Source organism: Xiphophorus couchianus, chromosome 1 (genome assembly GCF_001444195.1).
Source record: "Xiphophorus couchianus chromosome 1, X_couchianus-1.0, whole genome shotgun sequence".
NCBI lineage: Eukaryota > Metazoa > Chordata > Actinopteri > Cyprinodontiformes > Poeciliidae > Xiphophorus > Xiphophorus couchianus.
The window spans coordinates 11332692-11353525 of NC_040228.1; the positions used below are offsets into that span (position 1 = coordinate 11332692).

At 40.4% G+C, this 20834-nt stretch overlaps 2 protein-coding genes across 9 annotated transcripts in view; one reads left to right on the forward strand and one right to left on the reverse strand.

Annotated features, from left to right (window-relative positions):
* The window catches only part of ccdc30 (coiled-coil domain containing 30), a 17490-nt gene extending 10137 nt beyond the window's left edge, over positions 1-7353 (forward strand). For 6 of the 7 annotated variants that reach the window (XM_028011898.1, XM_028012029.1, XM_028012050.1 and 3 more), the window contains 9 exons: positions 323-532; positions 728-885; positions 971-1136; positions 1243-1364; positions 1687-1828; positions 1938-2074; positions 2779-2896; positions 3155-3219; positions 4026-7353. In XM_028011898.1, the coding sequence (XP_027867699.1) occupies positions 323-532; positions 728-885; positions 971-1136; positions 1243-1364; positions 1687-1828; positions 1938-2074; positions 2779-2896; positions 3155-3219; positions 4026-4236 (1329 nt within the window). In that variant the 3' untranslated portion in view covers positions 4237-7353. The remainder of the gene's footprint in view (positions 1-322; positions 533-727; positions 886-970; positions 1137-1242; positions 1365-1686; positions 1829-1937; positions 2075-2778; positions 2897-3154; positions 3220-4025) is intronic. The other variant, XM_028012077.1, reaches the window with a different exon arrangement.
* On the reverse strand, positions 6225-19777 carry znf362b (zinc finger protein 362b). Of its 2 annotated transcripts, none has more exons than XM_028012100.1 (9): positions 19310-19777; positions 13534-13597; positions 13011-13245; positions 12510-12614; positions 12111-12435; positions 11768-11992; positions 10556-10634; positions 9785-9943; positions 6225-8589 (listed from the first exon to the last, which is right to left on the reverse strand). In XM_028012100.1, exons 2-9 carry the CDS (start codon positions 13594-13596, stop codon positions 8473-8475), a joined length of 1308 nt encoding a protein of 435 aa, XP_027867901.1. In that variant the 5' UTR covers position 13597; positions 19310-19777; the 3' UTR covers positions 6225-8472. The 2 variants fall into 2 exon arrangements, with proteins under 2 accessions (XP_027867901.1, XP_027867891.1); XM_028012090.1 differs by having other exon boundaries at positions 13011-13272; positions 19310-19776.
* Between the last annotated feature and the right edge of the window lie 1057 nt (positions 19778-20834).

The following is a 20834-nucleotide window of genomic DNA, read 5'->3' on the forward strand; positions in this document are numbered from 1 at the left end:
TAGTCACTCTCGCTGGCCTCTTTTACTTTCTGTGACTGCTAATCACAGTAAGTGAGCAAAACTGAAACGGTACCAAGAAACAGGCTGTATACTGTGTGCATCAAGAAGCAAGAAAAATACAAAAACATTCTTCTCATTATTCTGAGATAGCTTTTCAACATTTTATAATCGAAGGTTATACTGTAATTTGATTTTGTTGGATATTAACTTCTTGTTTTTACTCATTCTTGTCTATTCCTTTGTTATGTTAAACTACACCACAATGGAAAAGGAAAGTTCTTGCTCTCCTCTGAAGGCTCTGTTCTCTCGCGTGTTTCTTCAGCTTGGCGCTGAACTGAAGCAGGCCCAGTCCAAGCTGGCACAGGTGGAGCAGAAACTCCAAACTCGAGACGCCGAGTGCGAACGCCTGCAGCAAAAAGTCCGAGAATTAGAGCTGCAGCTGATACGCAGCAGCACCAACTGCAGCGCCACCGCCGGCCTGCAGGAGGAGTTGCAGGCCGAGAGGGCGCGGCTCATTGCTGCCGACAAGAAGGTCGGTGTTGCTGGCTCATGAACCTGCAGGATGACAGTCCCTTCTTTAGACAAGCTCTGCTCCTTCTGATGGATTTGATCTTTTCAACATTTTGTTTGTGTGTTTAAGCGAATTCAACCTTCGATTATAAACTCCCCAGAATGCATTTTGAAATGGCTCAGAAGTTTGGGAGGTCATTTCTCTTTTTTTCTGCAGGTGTTGGAGCTCCAGCAGCAGCTAAAGAACGCCCAGCACCAGCTACGTGTCGAGGAAGCTCGAGCCAGCGAGAGCAGCCGCCTGGAGAGGGACAGCAGGGATCTGTTTGACTCTCTGTCGGCCCTCAGGGCCCAGCAACAGGAGGGCCACATCACCAGGTGACACAGAGTGGGACCACAATGTTATTTTCGCCCGGCTCATCGTTTCAAGTTGCTCTAACTTTTTTTTTTTTTTTTTTCCCAGAAAGCTTTTAGAGCAGCGGGAGGAGGAGCTGCAGCAGCAGGTACGCTCGCTTAGGCTGAAGGAAGCTTCCCTCAACAGGACAAACATGGAGCTCAGCCACCGCGTCCAGCAGCTGGACACTCAGCTGTCCATCCTGGACGCTGAGCTCAAGAAGACAAGAGAGGAGGTGAGAAATGCTTCAACGTTACTTTGCTTCAGTAAGTGTTAAACCTTTTATTTCAGTGTATTTATATATATATATAAAAAAAAAACATTTTTTTGCTGCTCTTCAGGTAAAAACAAGCCAGAAGTCAAACCACAAACTGCAGGAAGACCTGATTACCAGTCAGCAGGAGTGTGAGAGGCTACAGGAGGAGCTGCAGCAGGTCCTCCTCCAACTAGATGCACACATCAGGTCATTATCAATATTAGTATGATGACGAAGATTATGAAATCCAAGGCCTGAATATGCTGAGCTTTACTTGAGGTGGCAAGAAGAAAGTTTGTTGTCCAGGACATTTTGTTCATTCATGAGAAACTGAAGCGCATAACTCCTGGGAAGTCCTCACAAGCTGGAAAAGCAGCAAAGCTTTTCTGCCTTAACAAAGCCTACTTTCCGAATTTTTTTCAAAACAGCAGTATTGAAAATGGTGTCATCCCACTAGAGGGAATACGTTTCAGATTTGTGCACTGTGTTTGATGCTCTTGTGTTTCTTCTCCACTACTACAACGACCAGGAAGTACAACGAAAAGCAAAGCCAACACAAGACCAAACTGTGTCAGGCCAAGCAGATTTTCATGAAGGCAACGGCACAGAGAGACTCTACCATCCAGAAACTGGAGAACGATCTGGCGCTGGCCTCCAGTCTCTCCTACAAGGTTTTCATTCCTGCTCAGTGTTTGCTTCTAAAAGGTTTGATATTTTCCAACATGTCTTTGTCTTGATACGCTTTTTTGTCTTGTTCCCTCTGCCCCGCGCTGCTTCTAGGAGAAGGAGCGGATCAACGTAGTGATGCTAGAAAACGAGAAGCTGCTGGAGGAGAAGCGGGAGCTGCTGCGGAGGATAAGTGAGGCAGAAGACATGGGCAGCAAAGGCATGAGGACGGCTTCCACTGTCCAGCACAGGTGGCTCAATCAATTACTACTCCTGAACAGCAGGGGTCACCGCAGCGCGACTAACTTCTCTCCATGAAAGCTATTTTTGTTTCAGTTATTGTCCGGCTGGCTCTCTGTATCATAGATCTCATCAAAGTTACTTTTGACAAAAACATTTGCAAAAGGAGTTTGCAGAAGCAGTTGGTTTTTTTTGTTGAATGTAAGACCCAAAACTGACCAGTCACTTTTGTGCACTTGTGAAAGCTTTAAATGATATTTAATAAAAGTCTTATTTGTCCAGTCAGTTTTGCAAAAGTTTGAGGTCACAAGGTCACAGGATTTAAAGTTTCACCAGGTGTTCTTGGACAGAGAAGGCTCTTCTTTTTTTTTTAGTATTTCTTTTATTTCCAAGTTTGTTTTATGCCATTTGTGCTGAATGTTTAATCTTTTTTTTTTTTTTTTTTTTTTACAAAAAAATACTTTTGCATACTTTGATGAAATAATGTATCCAGATGTATGGTCATCATTTATTCATCAGAAATCTGTTTGTAATGTCCTTGTTATTCAAAATCTCAGCCTGTCGAATGTCAGCTCTTAATTAATAATCAAATAATATCCATCTTAGATGTACCAGGAACAAAGAATATTTTTAATCAGTGCCATTAAAAAATGTTAGTGCCATTGTCTTGTTATTTCATAACTTGTTTTTGAGTGTGGGGATTTATCTGTTTAAGGGCTAATGTCTTAGAGGTGGAAAACAAACAGCTGCAGGACAGAACCATGAAGCTCTCCAATCAAGTCAGGTCCCTGGAGCGTGCCCTGAGGAACGCCGAGTCATTCTACAGTATGGAGGTAGAAACATGGGCAACTTTTTTTTATTTTATTTTGAGTGGACCTGTTATTATTTTGTCCTGTTCTGAAATTGTAGAGAAGTTCAAACACCATTTACCGTCGGGTCCACAGTGGCTGTCCTTAACTGTGAAACAGTTATGAGGAAAAATGTAATTTTATTTTTTTTAGTTTTGTTGAAAACGTTTAAATATGTGTTTTGTTTAAGTTAACAGATGCTTTCACATATCTAACGTGCAAATTGGTCACATTTTCTAACAGAATGTCAAGAGAGCGCTCCCCTCTGATGGTTTCACAGAAGGCGTCCTTCATTCATCAGCTCTGAGGTAAGCCTGACAAAATGTGAACCCGCATATTGATACAAGGACGGGAAAAATATGTTATGTTATGACAATGTAAAATATGCTTCTCTCTGTTTTGAAAGCGTTCATTTTATAACTTTCCAGTCAGAAATACAACAAAATGTCATTTGGAAATTTACTGCGTCAGTTTACTTGTTACAGACAAAAAGATGAAACATAAAATTAAGTGAAGTTTATTTACAACATCCTATATATTGTGAAATTTTCTCTCATTAACACATCTTCTAACCAAAACTCTTCATGTTGCACAGCAATGCATGAAGTAAAACATTTCACTACTGAATGGAAGCAACTGAAAAATCCTCTTTTCTTCTTATTTAGTTTCAGAAAAGTGCGTGTGTATGATTCTTAGTTTCAGCTACAACATACTTTTTTCTAGGATGAATCACTTGTAAAGTTTCTGATAAGAACTTGATGTATTGTGTCCGAAGTGTTGGTGGATTGACGCAGATAAAACTAGCGCTTTGCAGTCAGGCGAAGGGGAAGCTTCAGCTGCTGCTCAAACTGCTAAAAGCAGGCGTGCTGTGGTGGCGTAGCAGATAGCGCGACCCACATTTGGAGGCCTTGAATCCTCGACGCGGCCATCTCGGGTTCGATTCCCGGACCCCCCTCTCCTTCCCCTTTCCTGTCAGCCTACTTTCATATAAGGGACAGTAGAGCCCACAAAAGACCCCCTGGAGGGGAGAAAAAAAATAACTGCTAAAAGCAGCTTTCGTCCCGACCACAGGCTGACCACACTTGCTAATAACAGAGCTTGTTATTGATGTCAGTCTGACCTCAGGTCCCTGTGATCACGCCGACATCCTGGACGCGATCTGCCGTGCGACGGTGAGCAAGCACGTGGTGCTGGACGGCACGAGGACTTCCGTCTCTACGCAGCAGCCGTCTGAGCAGGGATACCTGAACCTCACCTCCCCAATGGTCACTCCAACTTCCACTAAGGGTAGAGAAGAGACCTCAGATGGCAAAGACCAGGGGTGAGAGGCGATGGGAGTTTAGTGATGTCACTGCCACACAACGTAATCTGCTTACATAGGGTCGTATTTGAAAAGCAGATTCTTGTTTGCCTCATAAGTACTGTGTTTGTCCCAGCAGCTTACTGAAAGTGATTCTTTTTTTTTTTACAAAGCCTTTATTAACCAAGAATTTTTCAACATACTCTGTTCTTAAAGACAACAGTGTCCATTGGGATAGAAGCCAGCCTGTTTATTTGGAATGCAAACACGTGCAAATGGTTTTCTAAAAGTTTATTATGTTTCTTTGGTTTGTTTGCCTTTGCACACCAACGCTTATGAGCATCACTTAAAGTTTGAAAGACTGATACTGTTTGTAATATGACATTATGAGAAGCACCACACACCACTGCCTTTAATGGGAAATACATTTTTATGAAAGTTATTTTAATGATTCTATTTGAATTGAAGCACTTTAACATGTTTTTATACAGATGTTTACATTCAAGATGTTTTAGCAATGCTGTGCAAATTTTGGGATATTAATAACTTTTCCTGGTTCGATTTTGCAGTGTTTTGATGCCTAATGATGCCTAAAGTGTTGGCTACGTTTGTACTTAAAAGGAAAAAAAATCTAAATTGAGTGAATTTTTACCAGTTTACAGTTCTGAATGTTTCACCCATCTTCTGTCTAATAGGAGATAATCTGGTACTTTAAACAAAACCAATTCTGTCCTTTTTTTTCTCTTGGCCTCATTCAAGTTTCCTCTGGTTGTGTTTTCTTTTTCTTTCATTGTTGTCCACATAAAAAGTTTCCTCCTGCGGTTTTAAAGCTGCGTCGCGTGGCCACATCTGCGATTATCATCTCACTTGCTCAGCTGTCCGTTTGAAACTCTGAACTTGACAGTGACACAATAGTTGATTGTACTCCTAAAGTTCCTTTTTGTCAACGGGATAGATCTTTTATAGCAGTATTCTAGGTTGGAGTGCACAGAGGGAGCTGCGTCGGGTTTAATGCCCTATTCTGTCTACCCAATATGATTTAAGTATCAAAAGAGAGCGGTTCATGGAGAAATTTAGATTTCTGTTGAACTATCTCGGTGATGTTGCTAGAATACTCAAAGATGACTCATTTTCGCTTTTCTGGACGAAAACACTGAGATTTATGCTCCGTATTTCCTGTTATTCCAAAACAGCTCATGATGCTGTTAATCTTACAAAGCTCCCAGAGCTTCTGGAGGAGAAACAGGCCCACAGCATAACAGATCCTCTATCAAACCTAATGGGTAGCATCTGGTGCTTTTCCACACATTCATCCAGGTTAGCTTGAAAACAGCATCTTTAAAATAAGCCTACTTATTTTGGTTGCTATGGATATTCTAAGATGCCACTTTTTGCTTGAGTGATCTTTAGAGATTTGTTTGTGTTTTTTTTTTGTATCTTGCTCAGCATCCTCCTCATTATGCGAGTGTAAATCTCGGTCTTTGTGAAACCCATAGGATTCGGTGGCATGCTATGTTAATGCAGTTTTTTTTCTTTATAATGCTCTTAATTTAAATGTGTATTTTTCTGCATTTGTTAATTATGCTACTGCAATAATGGCTTTATTTTATTTTATTTTTCTCACATCTTCCAGAGGTACCAATAGATGTGGCTGACACAAACAAATGCCTTCAAATATTAGCTGCACTTTAGACCCAAATATTAGCTACCATAGGTTTTAATAATCATGAATGCATCACGTTTGTATATATTTTCAAATTGTAAGCCACTATTTTTGTATTAGCTACATTTTTACACAAAATAATCTGTTACTATTTCCACTGTGCCTGAAACGTTGGTGTTTCTAACTTTGCTTTTTTTTTTGAAAGAATTGTGGAAATTGGTTCAAGTTTCGTCGCATTTGTATGAGAGCATTTTTTGTTTTCAAATTTTAAATTATTTTTCTAAAATAAAGATTTAATGAACAAAAATGTCCGCGTGCTCCGTTTTCAAAGTTCAACTTAAGAAACGGACTAATTTATAACAGTCTGTTTATTAAACAAGGTAAAGATACAAAGCTTTTTTTTTTTTCTATTTTCCTTTTTTTTTTTTTAAACATTGATAACCTTAGTTAAACTCCTCAGTCTTGGGTGTGCATATTTAGTCGTCTAGAAACCGTATATGAAACCACAATGCAAGACAGGAAAAAAAGTGTAATAAATCTACTGAGTATCTTTTTTCATAGAGAACATGGGTTAAACAGTTATACAGATTACAGCTCAAGAACTCCATGCGGAATAAAACAAAAAGAACAAAACAAGAATAAAATGCTTACATGACTGAATACTGTCGAACACAATACAGAGTAATGTATCTGGGATGATAAACAGTTAAGGCTTACATGTATAGAACTGATATAAAAGATGAATATTAATAACATACAGGTAGACTAAAATAATTACAGTAAATTCATATTGAACTTTTACAAATTCCAAACAGAACATATCGATGGAAACCAAAAAGTAGGTACTATATGAGTAACATGTTTTACAGTACAGGAACATGTACATTTTTCCATTATCTCAAAAAAATAAAAAGATTGAGAGAGTTAGAGAGAGTACGTTGAAGAGGCAGGGTCTGTTGTTGGCGTAAATGTCCGTTTTTCAGGCCAGTGGCTTGAGTAATAGGTTCTTATTCTTTTTGAAAACATACTATATACTGTATATGTATTTTACATTATTCTCAGTTCCTTCTCCGAGCTAACGACGAGCCGCAGCACCGTTTTTTTCTGAAGCGCCCTGAAGAATACAGGGAACGCTACGAGTACCGTTCGGAGGTTACAGTAAAAATACAACAAACAATACTGTGTACAGTAAAAATAATACTAGAGAAAGAGAGCGAGGAGGAAAAAGCTGAGGATTTACCTCGGCACACACTCGTAATCCTACCGAGTAGGACGTATTACTGCAGTTTCTTCAAGATGAGTAAAGCTTATTTTAAAGAGAACTAAAAAAAAAAAAAAAGGGGCGGGGGTCGACTAGGTGAGAGTAGCTGTACATTAACTTCACATTTTGGTCCAGTGGTTGGATTTAAAATTACCCACTTCAAAAAAGAAAAAAAACAAAACTATTTCAGCTGGAATTTGAGCTGATTTAAAAAAAAATATTTACTTAAGTTCTGACAAACGTGTCAAAACCTTATAAAAAAGGAATCGTCAAAGCCTTCATAAACTGTTTAAGATTGGCTTCCTCTTCAGTTCTCAAAGGTCAAGTATGGCACTGATCACTTGCACGAGCATAAAAATAGAGTGTGTCAGTGATTGTGTGTGTGTGTGTGTGTGTGTGGAAAAGGGATGCGGGAAATGGGTACACAAATGCGACATTTCCAAAAGGTGCCTTTAATTTGAAAAAAATTCAAATACGGTTGTCACAGAATTTGAGAGAGCTAAAACAAGAAAAATATATTCCATTTAATGTTGCTCCATTTCTGCCAATAACTCCACCTCCTAATACAATCATTTGAATTGTCATCGACCGATTGCCTGTCATCAGGTTTGGATGGCCGTGGACTTGTGCAGAAAAAAAAAATGAAGAGAACAGCACAGAGAACCGTCATTTGTTTGTACTCCTAGCTGCCAGAAGTAATGCCCCCTTTTTTTTTTTTTTTTTTTTGGCATTTTCCCTCCAACTTGATTAAAACAGTTTGAGCCAAAACCACAGTGCCAAAAAGTGCTTTAAGATCATCTTTGGATGTTTTCCAAATACACCCAGCAAATATCCCCCCCCACATACATCCTCTCTCAATACTTTAAAAAGGCCAAGTTTTGAAAACCCATTTTATGGAAAAGGGGGGGACAAAATAATCTAAACTGAAGGGGTAAAAAAAAAAAAGTATCTAAAATATATTTAACAGGCTGATGCGTCCAACGGTTTACATGATGCTTACCAAAGTGCTTACTGAATCTGACCCAAGACATTCTTTGCCGCTCGGACCGCCAGATCAACGTCAAGCTGTACTGTTACATTCACGAAACAACGCTGTGCTCTTATTTGATTTGATTTGTTTATATATATATATATATAATTTTTTCTTTTTTTTACCGCCAGACAGCCCGGGTGGAGACGGATGGAGGCAGTCCGTTTACTGAATCTTAACACCGAATGCTTGTGTCAGCTGTCACAACGCTAATGTAAGCCTTATGTAGGTGAACGTGGGGTGCAGGGCCTCCGGACGTCCGGCCCGACCCAGACCGAGAAATCCTGCTGGTGGACGCCCGCCGAGCTCAGATGAGGGAGATCCGGATGGGGATGCTGGGGGACTCGGTCCTCTGTGGCGATTGGTGGCTCACTAGGTGCTCCACGACTGTGTGTTTGGACATGTGCTTCATAAGGTAGGTCTCCTAGAAAAGGTTGGAAAACACACACATTTATTTTGGAGTTGGATTCGAATCATTCCTCGCGAGACCTGCAGGTGAGCAACACGAAGCAAACCCAAAAGGTGGAGCGTTTCTGTTAGACGTCATCAAAGACTTTCATCTGCTGACTCCAGCTGTGCGGAGACGTTTTCACATGACAGGTGTTGTTCGAATTCAATCAGATTTGACATTCAAATTCAGCCCCGAACAGTCAGAATTGCGACAATACTGCTTTACGGATTTACTCTTATGTTGTTCTTTGAATGTAAATGCAACATCTTACCAGACTTACCTGACCATGTATTTCCAGTATTTATTTCCACTTAACAAGCCTCTAAAAATTAATTAATGGATACAGACTTTTTAAAATGAAAGTTTTTCTTTAATTTCTCCTGATATTATCCTATATGTAAGGCATAATGTCACAAATAACACTGTAGGTGAGGTTTTTTAGTCAAAGGAATTCAGAATAAGTACTTTTTTGATATGTTGGAAGTCAGCAGTTTTAAAACTAAAATCTAAGTAAAATTTCTATTTTTAGTAACCTATAGCTCTAATAAACTCCAGGTCTGTAGAGTTTTTCATCTGTCTGCTGTGACGTTTGGTCACCCAGTGTATGTTTACATAGATTTCTTTGCAAGTTTATCATGTTTATCCTTTATCAAAGCCACTGCTCCATAACTGTCTTAATGTGAAACCACAATTTAGCCTTCAGTGATATCATAGGAAGTGTAAAACTGCTATTTGAGTCCACAACTCTGAACAGAATCTACACCAAAGCAGATTTTCTGCTGTCTGTGTGGTTGTTTTTTTTACCTCAGCTATTTGGCCAACAACCCACCCACTTTAGCTGACATTTAAATCTTTGGACCAGCCATTGTAGCCAAGTCATTGTTCCCGTTGTGTAATACAGCTCTCATTCTAAGTGAAAAGGACTACTTGGAAGATCCCTGAGCTCCAAAATGCCACTTCCTCCCCGCTCGTTTGAGCAAACGTTAGCGCACTCCGGATTGTTAACTATCACAAACAGGAAACGTGACTTCTCTTTGTCAGAGGAAGGCAGAACATCATCAAATGTCACAATCTTATCAGCAATAAGCTATAAACAGTCTTTGTAAACACGCATTCTGGGGAAAGAAAGAACTGTGGCTCTTTGTTCTCTCTCCTTTTTTCTACTCACTGAGGTGTATGCCCGGCCGCACATGCTGCAGCAGTAGGCCTTAGCGTTTTTGATGGCGTGCGCCGACAAGTGGATCTGCAACGATGCGGAGTCTGAGTAGGCACGGTAGCAGTTGGGACATTTGTACGGCTTGTCTTTATTGTGCTGCCTCTGGTGAGACTGTAGGGTGGAGGAGAGACAAGGAGAAAGGTTGCTAAGCAGTCCACTTCAAACGTCCAAGTGTGCAGAGGGAATGAATGCGTTACAATTTGTCAGCCAGCTGTCGCAACCGTGGAGAGCGTCGGGGGTGGGGGGAAACCACATCAGCCATAAAAAGTCCAAACATTATTTTTTTTATTTTTGACTGAATGATTTTTAGGAACTCTGGATTGTACATCAGCTCTTCATTTAGAAATGTTTCACATAGGAATGCCAGCAGAACTCACGGTGCAGTCGGTGATTGTGAGCTGGTCAGGTTCCAAAATGATCAATGAGTTGGACCAAACCCCATGTTGTACTGGGCAAACAAATTATTCCTGATATTATAGTTTGTATCATCTCTCCAAATAAGGTAAAAAGTAAGAAAGTTTTAAAACGTTTTTCTTTTAACACTGTTAAATTTTTTTCTTGTCATCCAGAGTTGGACAATGTTCAAGTCAAATTAAACACTCTTAACGACGCCTGCTTTTAGCATAATTAGCTTCTTCAGAATAATAACACCTCTAACGTGTGATACTACAGTGACCCCGCTCTGTTCAAGGTGTGAACCTGTTAGGATAATTAAAGGCTCACCTGAAGGTTAGACAGCTGAGTAAAAGCTTTTTCACATCCAGGATGAGCACATTTGTAAGGCCGATCGCCAGTATGGATTCTGGAACAAATTGAATACAAAACATTGTAAAGATGGAAATAACAGCAGCTAAGCCATCAGAGAGATTCCTAAACCAAGTCATGCAGGCCTGTTTTAGTAGCTTCCCTACTTCCATATTTCAAATATCAGTCGCTGCAAAAGGGGTATGTTAATAAACAACCCCTAAACAGAAAATGAAAATGTGTCTAAACAGGTCAAAGTGAAATTGCAACAGAGTTTCCTCTGTAGAACCCAAATTTCTCATTTTGTGTAAGGGTTACAAACATAAATGTGATATAAAAACAGATTGAGCCGCATTCTTTTTTTGCGAAACACCAAATCAAAATCCACTCACCGGTATTCCTGAGGTTATTACGTGGACCGTTCTAGGTTCTACTTTCTAAATATGGCGTGCACAAAAAACAGGACCTGAAACTGGCATGTGTCACTTTAAACGCAGATTGTGATCTACGAAGGCAAAATGGACGGGAGAATGTGCGGTCCCCTCACGCAATCCCTGACCCACACGTACCCTTGTTTTGGAAGTACTTCAGGAAGTAACGCGTTTTCAGGGATCTCAGCGATTTCCTGGCCTGTGATGATGACCACTGTGATGATTTAGACTCTCTAGAGGATTGGTCCTGGTTCTAAGTGCTGAACTGGGTCCAGTATCTAACATGCAAGTCTGTGCGGTAATAAGTTCAAGTTGTATTTTTAATTCATGTATGTCTTAAGTTTAAATCAGAAACGTATTAAACATGAAAGTACTGAATTTACAGAAACTTACAGAAACCCTGCAAATGCTATGAAAAAGTATTCCTAAGACATCAATCTCTTCCGAGATCCGTCTCTCGTCTAAAGTTGAGGCTTGATGCGAATGATTTTCCTGCGTTAAGCTTATCAGCTTCACAAAAGTTATGCAAAAACCTTGTTATTGTTAAATCTGATAAAACATTGGGGTGCTGTGGTGGAGCAGGGGTACAGTACAACCTCCTCGACGCAGAGGTCACAGGTTCGATTCCCAGCCTTTTCTGCATGTCTTTCCCCCTTCTACTTTGTCTAGCTACTCTCGAATAAGACATTTTTACATATGAGGCCTGCTGGGTCCGTCCAGTCCATCACCACCCAATGCTTGTGTAAACAGTGATATGAACCTGGTGTGCTGCTGCAGGTGCGACAGCTGGCGGAACGAGTTCTCGCAGTAGGAGCAGTGGTAGGGTTTGATCCCGAGGTGGATGCGCAGGTGCTGGGAAAGGTAGGAGGCGTTGGCGAATGTCTTGGAGCAGTGGGGACACTTGTGTGGCTTGGCCTCTGTGTGGGACTTGGAATGAATCTGCATCTCTGACTTGGTTAAGAAGGTGAGCGGACAGACTTTGCATCTTGACGACAGAAAGATTGAAAAGAGAAGGAAAAAGAGGCATGAAAAAACTGTAAACCACCAAAAGAATGCTTATAAGCCTGTAAATAAGAGATGTATTGTAACTCTAAATGCCTAACCTGTAGGTTTTGCCCTCTTTAGGTGCCACAGTGACGCAGCCTTGGTCCGCCAGGATGGGGTAGGGCACCACCAGAAGAGGCCCAGATGTGTTTTCCGCTTTTATCTTCTTTCTACCCCGAGGTGCCTTGGGTGGGGGGCCCAGGAGTCCGGCCAGTCCGCCCAGTCCGCCCTTCATGTGGTCCATGCCGGGACCGCTCGCCAGTCCGGAGATGATGTTCACAGAAGGAGCCCCGCCCATTCGGTTCTGGCTGCTCGAGGTTGGAGTGGTGGGGGTCAGGGCCTCCGAGGTGCTGTGGTTGTCGGGTCGAGATGAGGGAGCCAGGCCTGGGGGAGGGCGAGAACCAGAGCTGAAATCAAGCTGCTCCGTCTCGAGCGCGTTGTTGTCGGGACGGGCGTACCTGAACGATGGTTGACCCGGCCCGATTGCTCGGTGAGCTGTCTCATGTGCCAGTCCTCCCATAATCCTTTGGCTTTTACCGATGACTTGTCATCCAGATTTCCATCTTAGAGTTGAGAGATAGTGCAACAGCATTAGTCGGCCAGTTTTTACTCTCAAACTGCAAAACTGCTAGTTTTGTTCTATAATGAAAAAGAACCAGAATTAGAAAGTTGGATCCATTGAAAAGTTCTATTACTAACGCAACAACCATACAGTGCCTTAGGAAAGTATTCACACCCCAGGACTTATACATAACATATTTAATAGTAAACAAATGCAAACCACTCATAAAGTTTTTTTTCTTTTTCTGAAGTATTTTTAGAACTATATGTCTCAATAAATGACCAGTATGTTTGCTAGGCACCAGAATTTATATATATATATATATATTTTAAAGATTTTTATTTAAACTTAAAACTGTTTGCGTTCAGATGAGGCAAACAACGAAAGTGAAAACTACCTGGACCAGAGCTGGAGGCGGGTCGAGCGTGCAGAGTGATGTCTAGCTGCCCAGAGCCCTGCTGCTGCGAGTGGTGGGCCGGCACCTGCTGCGACTGAGGTTTTGGGACCGACATGCCGTGCGGAGCGCCGCCGTCTGGCGACGAGGTGGGCACCAGCAGCGACTGCTGGGACGGGGTGGAGGTAGGCGGCAGGTGCAGAGGTCTAATCTTCTCCGCCATCAGCTGCTCCTTGATCTTGTTAATGAGGACCAGGTTATCCAGCTGAAAGGGTTAACGGGTCATGCTCAACAGAAAACAGCCACCGTGTGTGAATGTCATTTGTAGGCCCCCCTCCAAAAAAACCCCAAACAAGCGTAAACTAAAGCGCTTCAGTTCTACTACAGCTACTTCAGTGACCTGTGGGAGTTTCACAACCCGGGTTCTGCTTTTCAGTGAAGGCTGGAAATGACATTCACACATGGACACAAATGCGGCAATTAGGCTGGAAATGCTGCCGTTGTGACGTGTTGTGGATGGACTTACCTGGCCTGGCATGGAGGGAGGTGGTGGCCAAAAATAGGGGTTGTTAAATCGAGGCTCTGCCATCCTGAAACAAGAGACACGTAGTCATGATCAGAAGTGGTACTTGGCGAGCTGCTGAATCACCAGGATGATCACAAACACAACATGTGGGCAAAGGGGTCTGAAGCTGAACTCCAAACACGTAAAAACTACCTCACCAGCCAAAAGCGTACATGTCTTTGCTGAATGACAGTCATCGTTCTTACTTGCTTCTAATATACTGAAAAACAATTTATTATTACAGGATACAGTAATGAGAATCACAGGCCTATATTTACCCCCTTACACAGTTCATCTGTTTTGATAATTTTTTTAAAAAGCTTAGTATAATGTTGCATGCTACACCCAGATGTGATTACTGGCACAACTGTACTACCAACAAATCACTTTTAAATAGAACCCATTTGGCAACTTGAATAAAAAGCAGAAAACATCTCTAAGGAGACACGACACTCTACACTGATATTTGATCGACTTTAAAAATTTATTTTCCAAACAGGATTATTTCCTGATTGTATCAGAGCATGGGAAAACCTATAGTGTAATTTTGTATAATTGTATAATTTAGCTGGTGACAAACCAGCTAAATTTGGTCCAATTTGAAGCTTTTCATAACCAAAAGTAGACACCATGCTACTCTATCTAAATTTAGAGGTGAATTTAGGAAGAGTTTAAACCAGAACAAAGATACACATTCATTTCTCACTGTTTGAGGTTAAAACACACCATACTTATTGTTGTGTTTAAGATTAGAATAATTCTATTTGCTAAATGCCAGAAAAATTAACAAAAACCTTTTTTTTTCTAGATTTTTTGTAACTTTTAAAATTCATACGTTTACATGCATTTGGTCAGTGTCAGGGATAATTATCCTTTAAACTCTATGGCTTGGGTCAAACCTTTTGTGTTTCCTTTCTCAAGCTGCTTACAATAGCTTGCTGAAGTTTTGGCCCATTCCTCCTGACAGAACACGTTTGTACACCGCCTCACTCACACACTCCTTTTTCAGATCTTCAAACAACTTCTGCGTAGGATTGAGATCAGGGCTTTGTGATGGCTGCACCACACAAAGCCATCACAAAGCATGCAGCCAGAGGCCTTAGGTCACTTTGGCTGCATGCTCAGGGTTATTGTCCATCTGGAAGACCAACCTGCACCCAAGCTTTAACTTCCTGGCTTATGTCTGTAGATGTTGCTTCATTATTTCTACATAATGTGTTTTTTTTTTTTTTTTGGTCATGACCGATTTAATTAAGTAGATCAGTTTCTAAAACAACAGAACAACCTGATTCTGCCGCCCACATACAGTACTTCACAGTTAGGATGTCACAGATATCCCCGTTCTGTTTCCAAATGTAACGATGGTCATTATGGCCAAACAGTTTCACTTAAGTTTCATCATTTTGGACCAAAATATATAAATTTTTGGGACACGGACACTGTCTCTTAAAATGGTTGGACATAATCCATAATTCTCTTCCTGATATCTTGGCCAATTTTTTTTAACTTTCCCATCCTATCAAACAAGAAGGCATCCACAGGTATGTCTTTCAAACCTGTCAGAAGCATCATCATATTCAATTCAAATTCAATTCAAAGAAACTTTATTGATCCGAAAGGGAAATGAAATAACATGGGCATTCCTTCATTATTTTAAGAGACAGTTATCTTGCAAAGGTAAACGTCTGATTTTGTAATCTCTGACATATTCTCTCATTATTTTGGCATTGAGAAAATAGAAATAAGTTTGGTGATTCTAACTGACCTGAAGCAAGAGAAGTTGGTTTGATTTTTAAAAAAAAGGTTTATGCGTCTCTTTAGTCAGTCACCTTTGACATTTAATCATACTTTTGCAGCAAAGTTTGCAGTCCATGTAGCAGATCATGCATGGTGCATGCGTAGCAGCAGAGCTGAGTCAACGGCTCCACAAAGATTCATTCGTTTGATTGTGAAATATGATCACCATCACCCCACATATTTCCCCTTTTGATAAATACTAATATCTTCAGAAGGTACACAGAAGTTTTAAACCACCTTCATTATGCTCACTTCTTTATACGTTGTATTTTTGTTGCACTTCTTAGTGCCTTTCTTTTCTTTCCCTTTCAGTCCAGTGCTTGCAAAAGGCCATGGCAGCATATAGAGCCATGTGCTTAAAATGAGGACATGGGAAACAAATGATGTCTTTATACAGGAGAAAATCCTGAAAAAATGCAGAAGTCACAGAACCTGAGAATTGGTAATCATGCAAAGACACAGTTCTTTGGAAATCACCTATTTGTTGCTAAAAAAAAACTATTTTATGAGTCAAATTGTTATCACTGGTGTTTTTCATAGCATGAACTAAACCCAGAACAGTGGTTCTCTAGCTTTTTATAAGGAAAGCCATCTCACAGCAGCTGGACTTTTTGTATTTGCTATGTATTGTCATATTATTTAAATAGATATAATTTAAATAACTTTTCCCACTGCAAGTTTAAAGTAAAAATTTTCAGGCTCCATGAGGTAAAAAATAAACGGGAAGCTTCCTTCCTCGCCACTCCCCAAATTGAAAAAGAGAAAGGTTTCTTTCCAAACATGGCCCAAAAATCCAACATGGCTGTCATGTTGCCAACATAGAGAGCTGTGCTGAAATGAATTGTTTATTTACAATACCAGCAGTTTTTGTGTATTTAAATCTATCACATTCTTAAATAAATGTATAACCTTGTGCTCTGACTAGACATAAATTTAGTGTCTGAATAGACTTTTAGCTTGCACTTGCTAAAAGTAATTAGCCTGGTCACTGAACTCAATAACTGGTAAATCCCTTTGGTTTCTGAATCTGCAACTATTACATGGTTCAGCTTAATATTCACAGAACTAAGTTCTGACTTCAGATATAAATAAAATCTAGGAACTACACTTTTGATTCGCCAAAAGTATTGCAAAATTGGACGTAGTTAGCAAACTACAAACAGCATGTTGTCTGCAGGCTAGCTGATAGTCCAACTATTTAGCCGGTTAAAATTAGCCCGTCAGATTCCCAGTGTCACCCAACAAAATACAGATTGCCAAAAAACCACCGCACTGTCAAAACCTTTACTTGAAAATGCCAATTAAATTTAGAGGGTGTTTTATTCCTCAATTTTAGCTTTAGTTTCTACATCAAAATAACAATAAATGTTAGAAGCACCAGGGATTATACTTGCTTTCTGTTCCAAATAAAGGAAATTCAATTACGCGGTTCATTTTGGTGCTAGGTTTGATGTAAATGCTGTTGCAATTTTTATTTAATATCATACATTGAGAATCTCAAGGCAGTCCGTGCCTTGCTGATACCAACACTTTCTTTGTGTTTTTCACAATCTGCAAAAAAACAAACAAAAAAAAAACAGTTTGAAAGATTACACTTGAAACAGGCTTACATCTAAGTTTCCTGTTTAGAGTCAATGCTGGTTCACAGGAGCCCCTTCATGCCCTGGATGACTCACTAGTCATCCAGGGCAACAGAAAACATTCTTTGGAAAACGGTCAAGCAGAGCTTCAGAAAGCCTGATGAAATATTGCTTATAAGACCCATTTTTAAAATCACAGAGAAGTCTTGTTCATTTAACGGAACGGAAAAGAAAAGGCATGACTCAAATCTCTTGCACATTATTATTTGTGACGAGAATACAGTGCCATGTAATACGCAACTTGAACCCTTTCACACTTTGTCAAATTACAACCACATACATTGATGTATTTAACTGAGATTCCATAAGACAGACTGACACAAAGTAGTATGTAATAATCATTAAGAAGAAGGAAGATGATAGTGTTCATAATTGTTCAGCAAAATCAAATCTGAAAATTTAAGAGTGCGTATCAATTCTTTTAACTTTTATGCCCCTGAATAAAATCTAACAGCAGCCGTTGCCTTCAGTATTAATGTAATTCATGAGAAAAAGTTTAGCTATATATATTAATTTAATCACAGTATAAATGCAGCGCTACCATGGAGGTTCTGTTAGACAACAAAAGTAAACAAAGAGTATCAAGACAGCATTTAAACATTTTGGTTTCCATGCAAAATACAATGCATGTTAGAAAAATAACACAGTACATCACTATAGAAAAGAAGCTAGAAGCTAGCTCCTCCTGATGACATGCCGAGGAGCTTATTTGGCTTTATTGACGAGGGGATACATATAAAACATACGGGACACCAGCCATTGAGGACTGTAGTTGGACACCCATAGTTTAAACAAAATGTATCCGTGTTTTGAACTGGCCTAGTCAAAGTCCCTAACTCAGTTCAACTGGGGCAAGAGTTTAAGCCCAATGTTCAGGTGCTGTCCATCTGATTTTCCATTTCACTTTCCCTTCACTTCACAGTCATACTCTGTGTTGTTCTAGCGCACAAATTACATTAAATACTTGGTTGTGACCAAACGTGAAAACGTTCAAGGAGTATATATATATATATATATATATATTAAATCCCGTACACGTTTAAAATATATATATATATATATATATATATATATATATATATTTGCGGTGTAAATAGATCAAGACATCAATTAGCATCTTTATCCCAGGTCTACTCAAATCAGTAACATCCCCATGAGGTCATATGGCCGGGAGGAAGACGCAGATGATGGGTATGAAAACAATGTAAGTTACTTCTTTTTTTAAGAAGTAGTACGATTCAACATTCTGCGTACAAAATAAAGTAATATTTAAGCACTGTCAATCCAGTACTAAAGCGGCATAACTGTTTAGCAAACACAGGCAATGTCTGAGTGTGAGTTTGGGCCTGCAGACAAAACTGCCTTTTTAAAACCACGCCGACACATTTATATTTGCTCAGCTCCAGCGTCTAAATGTCAGCTGAGAATGTGCGGACGCCTATAAAAAGACACGGAGAGCCGTGGCCGTGTAGCTTGCAGCTGTCCTCGGCCCCTTTTGTCTGAATTTGTGGGAACTACGCGTCCGTCGCTTTAAAAGCTCGGCCGAACCAAACTAAACTTTGCCTTCTTGGACTTTTCGGACATGCCGTCCTGCCCGCCCCGGGGAGCAGCTCCGGACTCGGGCCGACGGAGGAGGACTGTTCACCCCCGGAACCCTCCCGCTCCTGCCCAGACATTCTCAGACAGTTTTCTTAAAACATTTCCAGACAAAAGAGAAACAAAAATGGCAGCCTTATTTTTATAAGGCGGGACGCCATATTCTGCAGACCCCAATTTTTTTTTTTTTTTTTTTTAGGAGCCTGTACCATAATAAGGTGCTGCGGTTTTTTTTTTCCCCCCCTTAAAAAAAAGGGAGCAGGACACAAAGGTGTGTTTATCACGTCAACGGCGTGAATGATTGTTTACGGCGAATTGCAGGTTTGAATAGCCCGGCCTCCCCACCTCTTAAAAAAACTGACACTTCCTACAACAACCATGCCCTGCGAGAAAAAAAAAAACAGCACGGAAACGGACAAGCTGGACTCATCACGCCGATTCAAAGAGCACATTGATGCCGCTAAGGTGCGAATACTAAAAGCGAACAAGCCCTCCACATCCCGTAAAAACGCCTAGCCGTGTTAAGAAAATGTCACTTTTCTTTCCCCCCCCCCCCACATTCTGTAACTTTTGGGCGAATCAAAGGAGGGAAATCACATTTTGTGCACAATTGTAACGCATCCGGGACGCGATCCTCCAACAGAGCAAACGCTTTAGCGGGGCAAAACACGCACACACACCGAAATGAGACATGCACAAATTACCTTGTGTCCTGGCTGCAGATATTGTCTTGCGAGAACAGCTATAATATAAAAGGTTGATGTTCTGTCTGCCTCCAGTCGGACCACCGCTTCCGGGTCGCTTTGTTCACTTCTGGGTGCTGCTGCAAGGCTCACACACAGCGGCTACAGAAAGGAAATCTGCTAATGTTGCTTTGGATGTTGTGTGTGTGTGTTTTTTTTTTTTAACCTCACAGCTCACCTTATTCATGTTTACTGTGCAGTGCTTGCCAGGTGAATAGCGTTGCGATATTTTAAGGCGTATTTATCCACCACATACGCACTGCAATATCCCCGGACGCTACAACATGGAGCACTCCACTACAACAAAATGTATGGCGTGCTAAATTATGCTGCAATAAAATACGGATTTCACATTCGCAAGTGAATTTGCACAATGCCTTGAGATTAGAGAGCAGGACAGCCTAGGAGACAGTGGTGGAACTTCAACATAAACCCGAGAAAATATCACTATAGAGATTTTACTGTGCTTCTTTTAATTTAGAAAAAAAATAAAAAATTAGAAAAAAAAAAACAAAACAAAAAAAAAACAGTGCAATATTACAGCTGCAAATGCAAAGTAATGTTAAGTTTCATTCGTGCTTTAAGAATAAAAAAATAAAAGAAAATAAAACGAGAATACATCGGGGGTGGGGGAAATTACATCTGAAATTTAGAGGAGTATCTAGGCCATGCTGGATGTGGAAGATAAACAGTTTGAACAGAGATGTCCTACTAGGGGCCATTTGCAGCCCTGGGAATGGATTTGTGCTAATTACTTCATGATTTCAGTTTTAATCATATAATGCAGTTTTACACATTTTGGCATGTTAGAAATGCAAACCGATTTGTTGTGATAAGCCGACACAATTTATTTTGAGGAGGATACATTTGTAATTTAATTTTTTCAAGTTGCTCTGTGAGGATTTCTCAGAGAACATCTGAAGTTGTTCAATCCCTAATCTGGAAATGAAGCGAGCACGAGAAACTGCAAAACTCCAATACACAACAGTCCGCTCAACAAAAGCATGCAGCCAAAAAGGCTTGTGGTAGCTCTGGAGGAGCTGCAGAGATCCAGAGCTCAGTTGGGACAATTTGTCATCAGGAGAAGTTTGTTTCAACACACAAATCTGCCCTCCTTCTTTGGAATTACAAAACGTTTTTCACAAGCCATGTCAGACATACAGCAAACTGGGAGAGGAAGGTTTTCTGGTGAGACCAAAAGAGAACTTTATGACTTAGGCACGGCAGAAAATTAACGCTTACAGCATTTTCTTCTGCAGTGACAGGGACTCTGGTCAGAGTTGATAGGAAGATGGATGGAGATGAATAAAGTGTAGTCCTGCAAGAAATCCTCTTAGAAGCTGCAAAAGATTTGAAAAACTTTGGCCGAGGGTAATATTTGAGCAGGACAACATTAAACATACACACAGCTTCAACAGAATGACATAAATCAAAGTGTCTTCATGCACTAAAACGGCCCAGTCAAAGTCCAGACAACTGAGAACCT

Coding starts and splice junctions, on each gene's coding strand:
- znf362b (XM_028012090.1), bottom strand. CDS start 13,596: ATGGCAGAGCCTCGATTTAACAACCCCTATTTTTGGCCACCACCTCCC. Junction 13,273..13,533: donor CTCCCTCCATGCCAGGCCAG/GTAAGTCCATCC, acceptor TAACCCTTTCAG/CTGGATAACCTGGTCCTCAT. Junction 12,615..13,010: donor CGCCTCCAGCTCTGGTCCAG/GTAGTTTTCACT, acceptor CTCAACTCTAAG/ATGGAAATCTGGATGACAAG.